General features: G+C 47.8%; 1 protein-coding gene across 10 annotated transcripts in view; it reads left to right on the top strand.

The window, feature by feature from the left end:
* The window catches only part of kiaa1109 (KIAA1109 ortholog), a 626997-nt gene that overhangs the window by 153508 nt on the left and 456583 nt on the right, over window positions 1-16906 (top strand). For all 10 annotated transcript variants that reach the window (XM_072495716.1, XM_072495713.1, XM_072495719.1 and 7 more), the window contains exon 15: window positions 3387-3504. In XM_072495716.1, the coding sequence (XP_072351817.1) occupies window positions 3387-3504 (118 nt within the window). The remainder of the gene's footprint in view (window positions 1-3386; window positions 3505-16906) is intronic.

Genomic DNA, 16906 nt, shown 5'->3' with positions numbered 1-16906 from the left:
TTGGATTAACAATATAATAGGACTGTAACATATAGTTCAAGCTGGTTAACCCCTTCATCAAAATAGCAAAAGATGAATTTCAAATGAATGTGTCAAGGGCTTGCATGATAGCACCCCGTGGCATAATTTCAGAGCAATAGGGTTGGATTTTAGTTCTGAGGTTGGGACCCAACATCAGGCACATATCTGTTATTGTGTTAACGGCTGGGTACCTGCTGCAGGTCTTTGAGGCTGGCCAATTAGGTACCAGGGAGCACATTTGCCATCTAATTAAAAAAAAAAAATTTAGAGTACCCAATTCATTTTTTACAATTAAGGGGCAATTTAGCGTGGCCAATCCACCTAACCAGCACATCTGTGGGTTGTGGGGGCGAAACCCACGCAAACACGGGGAGAATGCAAACTCCATACGGACAGTGACCCAGAGTCGGGATTGAAGCTGGGACCTCGGCGCTGTGAGGCAGTAATGCTAACCACTGCGGCACCGTGCTGCCCCATTTGCCATCTAATTAAGCACGAGAAGCAGGCTTGCGTGTCTGGAGGGCCAATAGGAGATCCTCCAGTACTCGGATCTGCAGCCCCATCTCTGTGTTTAATTGTGATTGCCAGCATGGGTTAAACAACGGTGGTCGGAGCACTGGTCTCCATGCCACCCCTCTCTCCCCCCCCCCCCCCCATCCCCCACACCCGTCCCCATCCTCCCCTCTCCCTCCCCCTCCCCCTTTACCCCTCTCCCCACCCCCTCCCCCTCTTCCCCCTCCTCCCCTTCCCCCTTCTCTCCCTCTCCAACCTCCCCTTTCTCTCCCTCCCCCATCCCCCCTCTCCCCCTCTCCCCCCTCCACCTCCCCTCCTCCCAGCCTTCCCTCTCCTCCCACCCCCCCCTCCCCTCCTCCCACTCTCCCCCTCCCACCATCCCCTCTCCCCTTCCACTCTCCCCCTCTCCCCTTAACCCTCTCCCCTACCCCATCCCTCTCCCACCCTCCCCTTACCCTCCCCTCCCCCACCCTCCACTTACCCACCCCTGTCCCCCTCCCCTCCCCCTCCCCCCACCCCTCCCCCCTCCCCCCACCCCTGACCCCTCCCCCCCACCCCTGACCCCTCCCCTCTCCCTCCCCCTCCCACCCCCTGTCCCCTCCCCTCTCCCACCCCCTCTCCCTCCCCCTCCCACCCCCTGTCCCCTCCCCTCTCCCACCCCCTCCCCCTCCCAGCCTACCAGTCCCACCCCCTCCCCCTCCCACCCCTCCCCTCCCCCTACCACCCCCTCCCTCCCTCTCCCTTCCCTCCCTCCCCCTTCCCTCCCTCCCTCCCCCTTCCCTCCCTCCCTCCCCCTCCCTCTCCCCTCCCCCATCCCCCCTGCCCCCTCCCCCTCCCCCAGCCCCTCTCCCCCGCCCCATTCCCCATCCCCCCCTCCCCACTCCTCCCTCCCCATCCCCCCTCCTCCTATCCCCCCTCCCCCTACCCGTACGCCTCCCTCCCCTCCCCCACTCCCCTCCAGGGAAGTAATAGAAAGTTGCACTCATCTTGCTTGGAAAAAAGGAAGGAAAGTCATTAACTGCTAGAGGCTGAAAAAAAGGTAGAAAAAGGAGCACCTCTTTGCCCCTCTGTAATTAAATTCCCACCAAAATTCCCACCTGCCTATTCCAATGCTCTTCTGGCTGGTCTCCCACATTCTACATTCTGTAAACTTGAGGTCATCAGAAACTTTGTTCCCCGTGTCTTAACTCTCGATCAAGTCTGGCTCCACTGACCTGCATTGGCTTTCCATTAAACAGCATCTCGATTTTAAAATTCTCATCCTTGTTTTGTAATCCTTCCATGACTGCCCCTCCCCCATCCTATCCATAACTTTCTGTGACATCTGTGTTATTCTAATTATTTCCTCCTGTGCATCCTTTATTTTAATCACTCCTCCCTGAGTTACCTTAGCTCCAGGACCTGAAACATACTTCCGATTCTTCTCTGCCTCACCGTCCTCCTTTATGGCCCTCCCTTAAACTTTACCTCTGACCTAATGTCTTCTGGGTCATTGGCTTATTATCATCCATTGTCTATAACGTTCCTGTGAAGCACTTGAAACATTTTATTAAGTTATAAATACTAGTAGTAATTTTTGCTGAGAGAAACCAGGAACTACAGGCTAGTTGACTTGATGTAAATCATTTGGAAAATACTGGAATCTATTTTTAAAGAAGTCTTGACAATGGACTTCGAGAAAAGCATAGTATGATCAGAAGGAATCAATATAGTTTTATGAAATCAAAATTGTATTTGGCAAATTTATTGAAGTTTTTAACGCATGGAATTAATAGGGTTAATAAAAGGGATCTATTCAGTGTAGTCTACTTGGATTTCCAAAAGCCATTCGATAAGGTGCCACGAAAAAGGTTAATACACCCACGATAAGAGATCCTGGAGTTGTGGATAGATGTTGATTAAAGGTCAGAAAGAAGAGTAAGAATGAGACACTTTCAAGTTGGCAGTCTGTGACGAATAGAGTTGAGGTAGAAGATCAGCAATGATCTTGTTGAATGGCAGAGCAAGCTCAAGGGACTCTCCGGCCTATTTCTGACCTTATTTCTGATGTTCTCAGAAGCAATCTTCTCTGAAGCAATCTTCAAAAAATGTATATGCACTACATTAAAATAAGAATAAGGGGATAGAGTGCAAAACTGAAGAACTAATAAATTTGTATATAACATTGTACAACATTTGTATATAACATTATAGCACAGAGCATAGTTTAAGTCCCAATAGTCCCCAAAGATTCACTTGGATAGCATCAGGGATAGGAAATATATTTACAAAAAGAGGCTTGATATCGGAAATATTCTCACTGGAGCAGAGAAGGGCAAGAGCAAAATTAAATTTTGATGTTTTATGGGTTTTGTTGACGTTGATGGGCGAAGATCTTTTTTCAATAGGGATGACGGTGATGAGGGTTAATTTTAAATCCTCACTAAATGTGAGGATAGCTGCTCAGAAGAATTTGAAGCATGGAACGCTTTAACCTAATTAAATGTGTAAGGACAAGACTACTGCAGCTTTTCAGAGAACAATGCATATATATTTGAAGCCGAGGAGCGAGGAAGCTGTCAATCAATGAGGGATAATTTCGGGCAATAATTGCTCTCAGAAAGAACTGATAGATACACAATGGGAAGAATGATCAGCTGTGTTTTAAACCTCTCCAGTGTTGTTCACAACATATCAGTTTCTAATTACTGCAGTAATTTAGTTTGCCATTTAATTCATTGCATTACAATTAGCTTTGCTATTTCAACCGAACATCCTTGTTTGAACATTAAGTATTGTGTTTCATCACACAACTAATGCTTGAGAATTTTTCTGTTCTACCTTAATGAAGACCTTAAAATCTTTCTTTTCAGTTTCATCTCAATGCTTTCTATCAAAGGATATGGAACATGCCTCAAGAGTGGCAGTGTGAAATTGAAGTCTACAAAGCAACGTACCATTTCATCTTCGCCCAGAAGAATTTCTTTACTGGTAAGTGAATGTGAATTGGATAAAAATTTGTAAATTACAATTGGTATACACTCTTACCCCATCACAGCTTTAGCTGTGTGTGTATTCGGCATGCACACGGGGCCATCTCCAATGGTATTGCACATGTGTTGACAAGCGTAGTTTTCAGCGGAAGCGAGAATTAGAGGCCAGGAAACATTTTAGACTAGAATGCAGACTCTGCATTTTAAAGTCACACTTACTGTTCTTAATATAATATATAATTTGTAATTTATAACCCGTGTAATTTTTTTTAAAAATTGTTTTTATTAATGCTTTTTTCAAACAGAAATTTTACATAACTAATAACAGAAAAATAAACGAAAAATATTGAACAAAACTAGGTGGCTGTTATCATTATACAAAAAGAAAATATACATTAAATAGACAGTTCCCCCCGACTTCCGGTTGCGGTGATGCACTGCTAAGCCGCACGTTTCGGCAGCTCCCATTCTAACGGACTTTTGGGCTCTTATCGGGAGCCCCAACGGAATTTTTTTTCAACCTAACCCAGTGTGGGGTGACGAAGGAAGGAGTCCCCCCGGGTGTGTATGGAAAGGAGCGGCAGTAGTGGCCAGATTGCGAAGGATCCTTTGGAGCAGCGGCAGAGAAGAGAAGGGAGAAGCAAGATGGCGGCGGATGGAGCCCAGATGGTATGGGGCCCGGACCAGCAGGAGTTTCTCTGACGATGTGTGGAGGAGCTTAAGAAAGAGGTGCTGGCGTCGATGCTACTGCCCATCGAGGGACTGAAGGAAACACAAAAGGTCCAGGCGATGGAGCTCCGTGGAGTGAAGGCAAAGGCAGCCGAGAATGAAGATGAGATACAGGGCCTGGTGGTAAAAATGGAGACACACGAGGCACTACACAAGAGGTGCATAGAAAGGCTGGAAGCCCTGGAGAACAGCTCGAGGAGGAAAAACCTACGGATTCTAGGTCTCCCCGAAGGAGCAGAGGGAGCTGATGTTGGGGCTTATGTGAGCACTATGCTTCACACGCTAATGGGAGCTGAGGCCCCAATGGGCCCCCTGGAAGTGGAGGGAGCGTACCGGGTCCTCGTGAGAAGACCAAAGGCAGGTGAAACACCAAGAGCAATAGTGGTGAAGTTCCATCGATACATGGACAGAGAGATGGTCCTGAGCTGGGCCAAGAAGGCACGGAGTAGCAAATGGGAGAATGCGGTGATACGTGTGTATCAGGACTGGAGTGCGGAGGTGGCGAGAAGGAGGGCGAGATTTAACCGGGCCAAGGCGGTGCTCCATAGGAAGAAAATAAAATTTGGGATGCTGCAGCCGGCGCGATTGTGGGTAACGCATCAGGGCAAGCACCACTACTTCGAGACGGCGGATGAGGCATGGACATTCATCCAAGAAGAGAAACTGGACTAGATTTGAGAGTTTAATGTTTGGAGAGATGCAGCGAGGTGGTGGTACAGGAATGTAAAGTGGGGAAAGGGGAGGGCTATTGTACAGCAATGTTGGACGGGGAATTTCTCTCCCCCCGATGGGGGGGACACGAAGAAATGTGGGCGCCGGTGGAAAAAGGGACAGGGAAGGGGAATGAGGGAACTGTGCCATAGGGGGCGGGGCCGAGAGGAGCGCGCGGGTATTTTCCCGCGCTATGGAAGTTATAGCAGGAAAACGGGCGAAGGAAGGAAGGGAGCCCCACACGCAGGGAGGTCAAAGAGTGAACGGGGGAAGCCGAGGTCAGCCAGAGTTAGTTGACTTCCGGAAGCAATATGGGGGGAGTAACCAAGCTAGAGGGGGATCTAGCGGGAGGGTGGGGGGAAGATTAACTGGGTTGCTGCTGCTGAGTGCAAGGGGAGCTGGCAAGAGATGAGGTGATCGGGGCGGGAAGGCGCTGCCTGGGGGACAGACGGGTGCGCGGGACCTGGATGGGGAGATGGCCTAAAAAAGGGGATGGCTAGTCGACGAGGGGGGGTAGTGAATGGCCCCCCAATCCGGCTGATCACGTGGAATGTGAGAGGCTTAAATGGGCCGATTAAGAGGGCACGGGTGTTTGCGCACTTAAAGAGACTGAAGGCGGATGTAGTCATGCTCCAGGAGACGCACCTGAAGGTGGCGGATCAGGTTAGATTTAGAAAAGGATGGGTGGGACAGGTATTCCACTCAGGGTTGGACGCGAAAAACAGAGGGGTGGCAATATTGGTGGGGGAACGTGTATCATTCGAGGCTAAGAATATAGTGGTGAACAGTGGGGGCAGATGGCGAGTGGCAGACTGCAGGGAGAGGCGGTTGTGCTGGTGAATGTATATGCCCCGAACTGGGATGACGCGGGATTCATGAAGCGAATGCTGGGACGTATCCCGGACCTGGAGGTGGGAAGCTTGGTAATGGGGGGGTATTTTAACACAGTGCTGGATCCAGGGCTAGACCGGTCCAGATCCAGGACCGGGAGAAGGCCGGCAGCGGCCAAGGTGCTTAAGGGATTTATGGGACAAATGGGGGGAGTGGATCCATGGAGATTCGCCAGGCCGATGGCTAAAGAGTTCTCTTTCTTCTCCCACGTCCATAAGGTATACTCCCGGATAGACTTTTTCGTTTTGGGAAGGGCACTGATCCCGAAAGTGGCAGGAACGGAGTACTCGGCCATAGCCGTTTCAGACCACTCCCCGCATTGGGTGGATTTGGAACTAGGAGAGGAAAGGGAGCAGCGCCCACTCTGGCGACTAGATATGGGACTACTGGCGGACGAGGGGGTCTGCAGAAGGGTGAGGGGGTGTATTGAGCGATACCTGGAGGTCAACAACGATGGGGAGGTTCAGATGGGGGTAGTATGGGAAGCGCTGAAGGCGGTGGTTAGAGGAGAGCTGATCTCCATCAGAACCCACAAGGGGAAACAAGAGGGCAAAGAAAGAGAGAGAGATTAGTGGGGGAAATTTTGAGGGTGGATAAAAAATATGCGGAGGTCCCAGACGAAGGGCTATACAGAGAAAGACGAAGACTACAGACGGAGTTTGACCTGCTGACCACGGGAAAGGCAGAGGCACAGTGGAGGAAGGCACAGGGGATGCAATATGTGTATGGGGAAAAGGCGAGCCGGCAGTTAGCCCACCAACTTCGGAAGAGGATGGCGGCGAGAGAGATCGGGGGAGTTAGGGACGAAACGGGAAATATGGAGCAGAGAGCAGGGAAAGTGATCGAGGTGTTAAAGACCTTTTATGAGAGGCTGTATAAGTCCCAACCCCCGGGGGGAAAATAAGGAATGTTACACTTTCTGGACCAGCTAAGGTTCCCGAAGGTGAAGGGGCAAGAGGTGGCAGGTCTGGGGGCGCCAATCGAGGTGGATGAGGTGATTAAAGGACTGGGGAACATGCAGGCAGGGAAGGCCCCGGGACCAGACGGGTTTCCGGTGGAATTCTACAGAAAGTATATGGATCTGTTGGCCCCGCTCTTGGCGAGAACCTTTAATGAGGCTAAGGAAAGGGGGATGATACCCCCGACAATGTCGGAGGCGACGATATCGCTAATCCTGAAACGAGAGAAAGACCCACTGCAATGCGGGTCATACAGGCCTATCTCACTCCTAAATGTAGATGCCAAACTGCTGGCAAAAGTGATGGCGACAAGGATAGAGGATTGCGTCCCAGGGGTGGTGCATGACGACCAGACAGGGTTTGTAAAGGGGAGACAACTGAAAGTTAATGTACGAAGGTTGCTGGGGGTGATGGTGACGCCCTCACCGGAGGGGGAGGCAGAGATAGTGGCGGTGATGGATGCAGAGAAGGCATTCGATAGGGTGGAGTGGGACTATCTGTGGGAGGTGCTGAAGAGGTTTGGGTTCGGTGAGGGGTTTATTAGATGGGTCAGACTCTTATATGGGGCCCCGGTGGCAAGCGTAGTTACAAACCGGCAAAGATCGGGGTATTTTCGGCTACATAGGGGTACAAGACAAGGGTGTCCACTGTCCCCGTTACTGTTCGCGTTGGCAATTGAACCACTGGCCATAGCGCTGAGGGACTCTAAGAAGTGGAGGGGGGTGCTTAGAGGGGAGAGGAGCACCGAATGTCGCTCTACGCAGATGATCTACTGCTATACGTTGTGGACCCGGTAGAGGGGATGCCAAAAGTAATGCAGATACTTAAGGAGTTTGGAGAGTTCTCGGGATACAAACTAAATATGGGGAAGAACAAGCTTTTTGTAATGTACCCCGGGGAACAGGGAAGGGGGATAGATGCTCTGCCGCTGAGGAGAATGGAAAGGAACTTCCGATACCTGGGGATCCAGGTGGCCAGGAACTGGGGAACCCTGCATATACTTAACCTGACGCGACTGGTGGAGCAGATGGAGGAGGCCTTTAAGAGGTGGTATATGGTGCCGCTGTCGCTGGCGGGCAGAGTGCAGGCAGTTAAAATGGTGGTCCTCCCGAGGTTTCTTTTCGTGTTTCAGTGCCTCCCCATCCTGATCACAAAGGCCTTTTTAAAAAAAATAGACAGGAGCATTACGAGCTTTGTGTGGGCAGGAAAGACCCCGAGAGTAAAGAGGGGGTTCCTGCAGCGCAGTAGGGACAGAGGGGGACTGGCGCTGCCGAGTTTGAGCGACTACTACTGGGCCGCCAATGTGTCGATGGTCTGTAAGTGGATGAGGGAGGAAGAGGGAGCAGCGTGGAAGAAGCTGGAGATGGCGTCCTGTAAGGAAACAAGCCTAAAAGCACTGGTGACGGCGCCACTGCCGTTCTCCCCGAAAAGGTACACCACAAACCCAGTGGTGGTGGCAACCTTGTGGATCTGGGGGCAGTGAAGGCGACACAGGGGAGTGACGGGTGCCTCGGTGTGGTCCCCGATAAGGAATAACCACAGGTTTGTCCCAGGGAGGATGGATGGGGGGTTCCAGTGTTGGCAACGAGCAGGAATTAGGAAGCTGAGGGACCTGTTTATAGACGGGACGTTTGCAAGTCTGGGAGCGCTAGAAGAAAAATATAAGTTGCCCCCGGGGAACGCCTTCCGGTATATGCAAGTGAGGGCATTTGCGAGGCAACAGGTGAGGGAATTTCTGCAGCTCCCGACGCAGGGGATCCAAGATAGAGTGATCTCTGGGGTATGGGTCGGAGAGGGCAAAGTGTCTGAAATATACCGGGAGATGAGGGACGAGGGGGAGGCGATGATAGAGGAGCTGAAGGGAAAATGGGAAGAAGAGCTGTTGGAAGAGATTGAGGAGGGGCTATGGGCTGATGCCCTAAGTAGGGTAAATTCCTCGTCCTCGTGTGCCAGGCTTAGCCTGATTCAATTTAAGGTTCTACATAGAGCACATATGACGGGAGCAAGACTGAGCAGGTTTTTCAGGGTGGAGGACAGGTGTGGGAGGTGCTCGGGAAGCTCGGCGAACCACACACACATGTTCTGGTCGTGTCCGGCACTGCATGAGTTCTGGGGGGGCGTGGCAAGGGTAATTTCAAAGGTGGTGAAGGTCCGGGTCAAGCCAGGCTGGGGGTTAGCTATATTTGGGGTTGCGGAAGAGCCGGGAATGCAGGAGGCGAAAGAGGCCGATATTTTGGCCTTTGCGTCCCTCGTAGCCCGGCGTAGGATTCGACTCATGTGGAAGGAAGCGAAACCCCCAGGCGTGGAGGCCTGGATAAACGACATGGCAGGGTTCATAAGATTGGAACAAATAAAATTTGTGTTGAGAGGATCGGCTCAGGGGTTCTCCAGGTGGTGGCAACCGTTCCTTGACTATCTCGCGGAACGATAATGAAAAGATAGAAATGACAGCAGCAGCAACCCAGGGGCAAGGGGGGGAGAAGCACTATTTTGTGTTTTTGCTATTTGTTTTTTTTTTTTTTAGTTGTTGTTGTTAGTTCACTATATTATTTAAATAATGTTATTTACCAGTTAATGTATAATCCCTTGTTGAGTTGTAAAAACGGAAAAATTGTTGTTTGAAAAATTTTAATAAAATATATGTTTTTTTAAAAATAGACAGTTCCCCCACCTGAGCCACCGCCCCCCCCCCCCCCCCCCCGATTGCTGCTGCTGCTGACATTTTACCGCTCCCCTAGAAATTCAAGGAAAGGTTGCTATTGCCGGGAGAACCCCAGCAAGGACCCTCTCAAGGCAAACTTTATTCGCTCCAGGCTGAGGAACCCAGCCATGTCACAACCAGGTCTCCACACTCGGGGGGGGTTTGAGTCTCTCCACATTAACAAGATCCGTCTCTGGGCTACCAGGGAGGCAAAGGCCAACAACTCTGCCTCCTTCGCTTCCTGCACTCCCGGATCCTCTGACACACCAAAAATCGCTCTTGTTGGACTCGGCTTCACTCGCGTGTCCAAAATCCTGGACATAGCACTCGCAAAGCCCTGCCAGAATTCTTTAAGCGCCAGGCATGCCCAAAACATATGGACATGGTTCGTCGGATTCCTTGAACACCTCGCGCACCTGTCCTCCATCCCAAAGAACTTGCTCATTCTCGCCGTCGTCATGTGAGCCCGGTGTACCACCTTAACCTGAATTAAGCTGAGCCTGGCACATGATGCGGAAGAGTTCATCCTGCCCAGGACCACTTGCTCAAGTTACTGTTTTGAATTTCTTCGTAGTATATAGTTTATCAACCTCTATATATGTTGCATTCCAAAGACAATTTGGGCGTGATTCTCCCAGCCCCGCGCCGGGCCGGAGACTCACCGCAACCGCGCCGGGCCGGAGACTCACCGCAACCGCGCCATGCTGCTGCGCGATTCTCCAAGGTGCGGAGAATCTGTGCCATTTGCGCTGGCGCGGCACCGGTTGCGGGCCGCTGTACGAGGCCGGGCCACCGATTCTCCAGCCCGCATGGGCCGATAGTTCGCGCAGAAAAAGCAGAGACCCACCGGCCGGGGGGCGGCCTGGGGGGGGGGGGCGGGCGGCTCTGGGGCCCTCCAATGCGGTCTGGCCCGTGATCGGGGCTCACCGATCGGCAGGCCGGCCTCTCCCTCCCCTGGCCTACTTTGTTGCGCGTCCGGCCCCAGAACCCCTGCGCCATGTTGCGTCGCGGCCGGCGCGTTACGTAAAGCCATCGCGCTGTTGCTCTTTTTAGCCTTAGTTTTATTACCTCTGATTATGTCACCTTTGCTCACGAGTCGCCACGTATCTTTCTGATACCGCCACGTGGTTCAAGCTCGAGTTATGATTAATAAGTCAGCACACCGCTTAGTAAGATTGAAATCAACGGTCATTTATTATATACAACAATTAATGCTTACACAATAATCCTACTATCTATATAGAAATCTATCACTACTGGCCAATACTTAACTTTAGGAAGGGCCCACCAGGTCAGGGAAACGAATGGCTTATCGAATCGGATCTGGCCCGCGGGATTCAAAAAGGCTGATACGGGTCGATGGCTAGGAGTCTTTATCGGGTAGCAATCGCTGGAGTCAGACTTACTGTTTCTGGTCGATGTTCTTGCGAAGGTCTCGAGCAGGTGAAGAAGAGAGAGAGAGAGAGATCTGAACTTGGCCCCTCACTTTATAGGGCCCGGGGGCTTCCCGCCTCTCGGGGCGGCCCTTGACCCTGAGTCCCAAGTGATTGGACTTGTTCCCAATCACTGGGTTCGATATGTCCAATAACGGGGCGATTCCTCGATCGGGGGGTGGTCGTTCACCTGTCTTTGTTTCGGCCACTGCAGGCGCCGACAGGTCTGGTCCGGCATTCAATTGCTAATATGTTGCAATTGTTCCCGGGGATAGCCAATTAAACTGCAGATGTATGGGTTGATGTGCTGCTAATAGTCTTGAGTATCGATCTGGGCCGACTTCCCCAGAGCCGAATACGCTATTCTGTCTGCAGCTGTCCGTTTGTGTCCTGTTGGCTGCTTTTCCCATCAGCCTTTTCGGTTAGCCATTTTAAATCGGGTTTTGGCCAAATTAATAGGGAATTGGCCATTTTAGGTGGCTACAGCGCATGCACGGTTTGGCGCCACCCCCAGTGCACACCAGGAAGTGAGGCTTGAGCGGCATGAACAGCTCCAGCACCATGCTGGCCCCTTGTGGGGGCCAGAATCGCTAGTGGCCACGCCCGCGACGGCGTTCACGACGGCGCGGACACTCTGTCCCGCGATCGAAGAATCGCGCCCCATATGTTTGGAAATTGTCTACAGCCTTTATTTGTTAAGATCGATGTGAAGAATTAATTTGATGCATATGTTATGTTTTGACTTAATAATGGAACTATTTCTCTGGGACTCTGAGGAATTTCCACAAAATGTACAGCTGCTGATGAAAGCAGCCCTGTGTAAATTCATTCTTTAAATTTTAGGTGGTATTTTCCCAAATAGTTTGATTCTTTGGTTAAGTCGACACTTAAAATTTATATCAAGTAGTTTGCACTTTTCACCCATCCCTTTTTGGTTATCATTTGTATTTTAACATGACCCTGAAACGTAAAATTATTCATGTTTATCAAAGGTTGGGAAATCTGTAGTTCACCATGAGCCTCTAATCATTCTATCAAGCATGGGTCATCACACATGATGCTCATCATGTATTTCAGGTATTTTTGTACAGCACAGAATACTAAGGCTCGCAAGTTAAAATGGTTTCATAGGTTGAATAATACATTGAAACACTAAGATGCTGAGTATAGCACTTCACAATAAAAATAAAATCACTCCACAAGAGGTTAAAATTCCCATTTGAGAATGTACTTCTTACAGCTTGATAAGCAGCAGGACTTTTGCATAAAATTCTTCTGTGGCACTTCACAACCTGATGTTTTACGTGGAAGATGCAAATTTTGAATACAGCCAGAGTATTTGGATCTCTTGTCAGAACAAAAGACGAGAACAATCTGTGCTGTGATTTATGCCATGGGACTTTCTTTTTTTTTTTAACCACCCTTTTCAATCAACTCATGCACCATTTAAGGTTGGGTGTCAATCTCTCGGTATTGCGTAGTATTTATAGCACAGAAGCAGGCTACTTGGTCCAACAAATTCATGCTTGTGTTTATGCCCCACACAAGCCTTATCTTGCTCCTCATCTAACTCCTTCAATGTAACCTCTTATTTTTCCTTCATGTGTTCCTTTTAGCTTCCCCTAACATACAATACTAGTTGCCTCAACCATACCGTAGGTAGTTCCACATTGTGGCCACTCTGGGCAAATAAATTTCTCCTGAATTCATTATTACATTTATTTACAGTTAACTTGCATTTACGGCATGTAGTTCAGGATTCCCTCACAGGAGAAACATCTTTGTGTCTATCCTATCAGATCTTTTCATTACCTTAACCTCGATCAGGTCACCCAACAGTCTGCTCCTTTCAAAAAGCAAGAGCACCAGGCTGTTCAGTTTTTCCTGTTCAGCACAATCTGTCAGTTCCGGTATCATCATAGTACCTTTTTTGCACCTGTTTTTTTATTTGTTCATGGGATGTGGGCATCGCTGCTTGGCCAGCATTTATTGCCCACACCTGAGGGCACTTAAGAGTCAACACATTGCTGTGGATCTGGAGTCACATGTAGGCCAGACCAGGTAAGGATGGCAGATTTCCTTTGCTAAAGGACGTTAGTGAACCAATGAGTTTTTATGAAAATTGACAATGGTTTTATGGTCATCATTAGACTTTTAATTCCAGATTTTTATTGAATTCAAGTTCCACCAGCTGCTCTGGTGGGATTCAAACTCATGCCCACAGAGCATTACCCTGGGTCTCTGGATTACTAGTCCAGTGACAATACCACTACACCACTGCCTCCACTTCTACAAGTGTCCCGATATCTGTTTTACAATATGGAGACGAGAGCAGTTGCCTGTACTCCCAAATGTGGTCCAACCAAAGCTCTTAGCAAAAGAAGGGGTAGTTGAGACACCAGATGGGCTAAAAATGAATAACAGCATATATTGGAATGGCTGGGAGTACTTGAGGTTGAGGAAGTACTTGATAGGCTGTCGATCCATAAAATTGATAAAACACTTGCACCGGATTAAATGAATCCAAGGATACTGAGGTAAATAAGGGTGGAAACTACGAGGCACGGGTCATATTTTTCCAATCCTCCTTAGCTATAGAGGTGGTGCAAGAAGATATGCGAATTCCAAATACTACACCCCTATTGAAAAAATTATGTAAGCATAAGCCCAGCAAAAACATGCCAGTCAGTTTACCCCCTGTGGTGGGAAAGCTTTTAGAAATGATAATCCAGGACAAAATTAACAGTCACCTCATCAAACATGGATTAATTAAGAAAAATTAGCTTGGATTTGTTAAGGGAAAATTGCTTTACCAATTTGATTGAGGTTTTGATGAGGTAGCTGAGATGGTCGATGAAGATGATGCAGTTGACGTGGTGTACATGTGCCTACACTGGCTTTCCAAATGAGCAATTCACCTAATGGCAATCAGTGCCCTGCTTTTTCTCTATAACCTTGCTCATTTTTCTTTTTCAGGCGGCAGTCTAATTCCCTTTCGACTGCCTTGGTTGAACCTGCCTCCACCACATACTCAGGCACTGTGTTCCAGACATTAACCACTTGCCTGAAAAAGTTTTTTCTTGTGTCACTTTTGCTTCTTTTGCCAATTGTTTTTAATCTGTGCCCTCTCATTCTGAATCCTTCAATGAGTGGAAAAGCTTTTCTCTATCTACTTTGTTTAGGTCCTCATGACTTTAAATTCCTCTATCAAACCTCCTCTCCGCTTTCTCAAAGGAAATGAGTCCCAACCTCTCCAAACTATCTTCATAACTGAAGCTCCTCACCCCTCAAACCATTCATGTGAATCTTTTCTGCACTCTTTTCAATGGTTTCACATCTTTCCTAAAGTGTGGCATCCAGAACAGGATGCAGTACTCCAGCTAAGACTGAACGATTATCATGTACAAGTTCAACATAACCTCCTTGCTCGTTTACTCTAAGCTCATATTAATAAAACTTAGGATACCGTATGCTTTATTAACTGCTTAACGGTCTTATTAACTTATGTTGCTATTGTTAGTGATTTTTGTTTCTTCTGAGAAGCATGTGTCCTCCTCGCTCTTCTGACCAAAAAGTACTGCTTTGCGGTCCCCTATACTGATTCATTTATCAGTTACACACTAATTCTGTGAGTTTATTAATGTCTCCTGTACTGTATTTTGTCAACGCCCTTCTCTTCATTAACTAACTACCTGCCCAATTTAATGTCATCCACAAATTTTCAAATTATACTCCCAATTTCAAATCATTTATGTAAATAAATAATCGGTGGACACCAGTGATCACAAAACTGATTATTGTGGAACAATACTTCATAAATTGTGCCAGTTTGAAAAGCTACCTCTGACCCTCTATTCTTTGTTTTTTTATTTTGTAATCAGCTAGCACTGCTGACTCCGCATATTCATGAATTTCCTATGCAGTACTTTCACAGAAGGCTTTTTGAAAATCCAAGTATATTATGTCTACTGCATTATTGTTTGACCTTTCTGATATTTCTTCAAAGAATTAAATGAGAAATAAATAAAGTTCACTTTCAAAGTGTGTGCTGGCTGCAGTTTTCAGATATTTTTCCATTACACTTTTATGTTTATTTTTGATTGTTGACATTAATTGAAATCACTGCTTTGATTGGTTTGCACTGAGGTTAATATATAGTGAACATACATGGTTTTCCTCAAACGTCCAAGAAATTGATCAGCTTGATCGAGAGGCTATAGCGCTTGACAGCAAGCACCAATTTACAGTCTTTTAAGTTGAATTTGGTGAAGAAGGGCTACTTTCATTTTAGTTATGTTGAAAATGATCTGAAATAAAGACATTTCTTTATTTGTCACAGGATGGAAACTGTGCTTTTATCTTGCATTAATTCCGATTAACCACCTGCTTTTAACTCAAACCAACAATTATATGAACTGCATGATGTAGAAGTCCCTGAACCACCTCAGCAGCTTCATACATATATGCAAAGAGAAATCGGAAACAGCATCAACAGCATCAATGTGACAAAATGATTGCTGCATATTCCGGAAAACCTTACTGTTTTGCATGTCTGTTGATTATACAAAGAGATGTATAATGGAAGATAACCAGCCTTTCAGATCAAAGGATCAATGCTATGCTATTAATTAAATCAGGAAATGAATCACCTTCATCTTTCAAGCAGATGAAACGAGCGGCTGAGCCTTGTTAATTTTTTTTAACAGTAGCAGCAGCTTCCTCCTCCAGCAACTCCATTATGAAAATATTTAACTTTGTTCTTCACCAGTGTCGTCTGACTTAGACGTTAGCCATTTCTCTGGACAACGCTGAAAACTGCTTCATGGTATAAGTGCATGTGAGGAATGTGCAGGAAAGGATGCTTGGCCAGATTTCCCGTCATCGCACCCATAACTAAAAGCTGGCGACAGAATAAATGTTCACCCTGTAGTGCAGACATTTTTTCGATATAAACATTTTCATCTCTTATCTATAATTAAGCAGAACACCTCTGACTGCTGCATTGGCTTCTTTAATTTTACGTTTTCAGATCAGATTGAAGTTTTTGAATGTGTTGTCACCGTGCAAATCTGCGCTTGTCTTTCCCAGAACTCTGTTAGATCAGGTGTCTGTTGTTACCAAAATATTGAAATCGCTCATCAATGTCACACATTACATCTCACATGACTGCCTGAAAAGTAAACGCCTTCCTTGTTTTTAATGGCCTGTCCTACAGATTTTGACATAGTTAATCCTGCCATTCTCCTCCTCCCCTATCCGCACTCACCTGTTTGATTCTTATTTAATTGTAGCCAGTGTATCTCCTGTGATGACTTCTCTTCCCACTTTTGAATTGTTTCCTTTAAGGTGTCTCTTAAGGATCTCTCCTTTATTCCCTCATAGCAGCACGGTAGCATTGTGGATAGCACAATTGCTTCACAGCTCCAGGGTCCCAGGTTCGATTCCGGCTTGGGTCACTGTCTGTGCGGAGTCTGCACATCCTCCCCATGTGTGCGTGGGTTTCCTCCGGGTGCTCCGGTTTCCTCCCACAGTCCAAAGATGTGCAGGTTAGGTGGATTGGCCATGAAAAATTGCCCTCGGATGCTCCGGTTTCCTCCCACAGTCCAAAGATGTGCAGGTTAGGTGGATTGGCCATGAAAAATTGCCCTTAGTGTCCAAAATTGCCCTTAGTGTTGGGTGGGGTTACTGGGGTTAGGGTGGAGGTGTTGACCTTGTGTAGGGTGCTCTTTCCAAGAGCCGGTGCAGACTCGATGGGCCGAATGGCCTCCTTCTGCACTGTAAATTCTATGTATTTCTCATCTCAATAGAGGCTGAGAATTCAGCCACGAGTAATTCCTCTCTTAAATCCCCAAATCCTGTCCACTATCTACAAAGCAGAAGTCAAGAATGTGATGGAATCTCTCCAGATGCGTGGATAAGTGGAGCCCCAACAACACTCAAAAAGCCAACACCATCCAGGACATAGCAGCCCACTTA

Source organism: Scyliorhinus torazame, chromosome 3 (genome assembly GCF_047496885.1).
Source record: "Scyliorhinus torazame isolate Kashiwa2021f chromosome 3, sScyTor2.1, whole genome shotgun sequence".
NCBI lineage: Eukaryota > Metazoa > Chordata > Chondrichthyes > Carcharhiniformes > Scyliorhinidae > Scyliorhinus > Scyliorhinus torazame.
The sequence above is the reverse complement of the archived record's forward strand: the minus strand, read 5'-3'. Positions and strand labels throughout refer to the sequence as shown.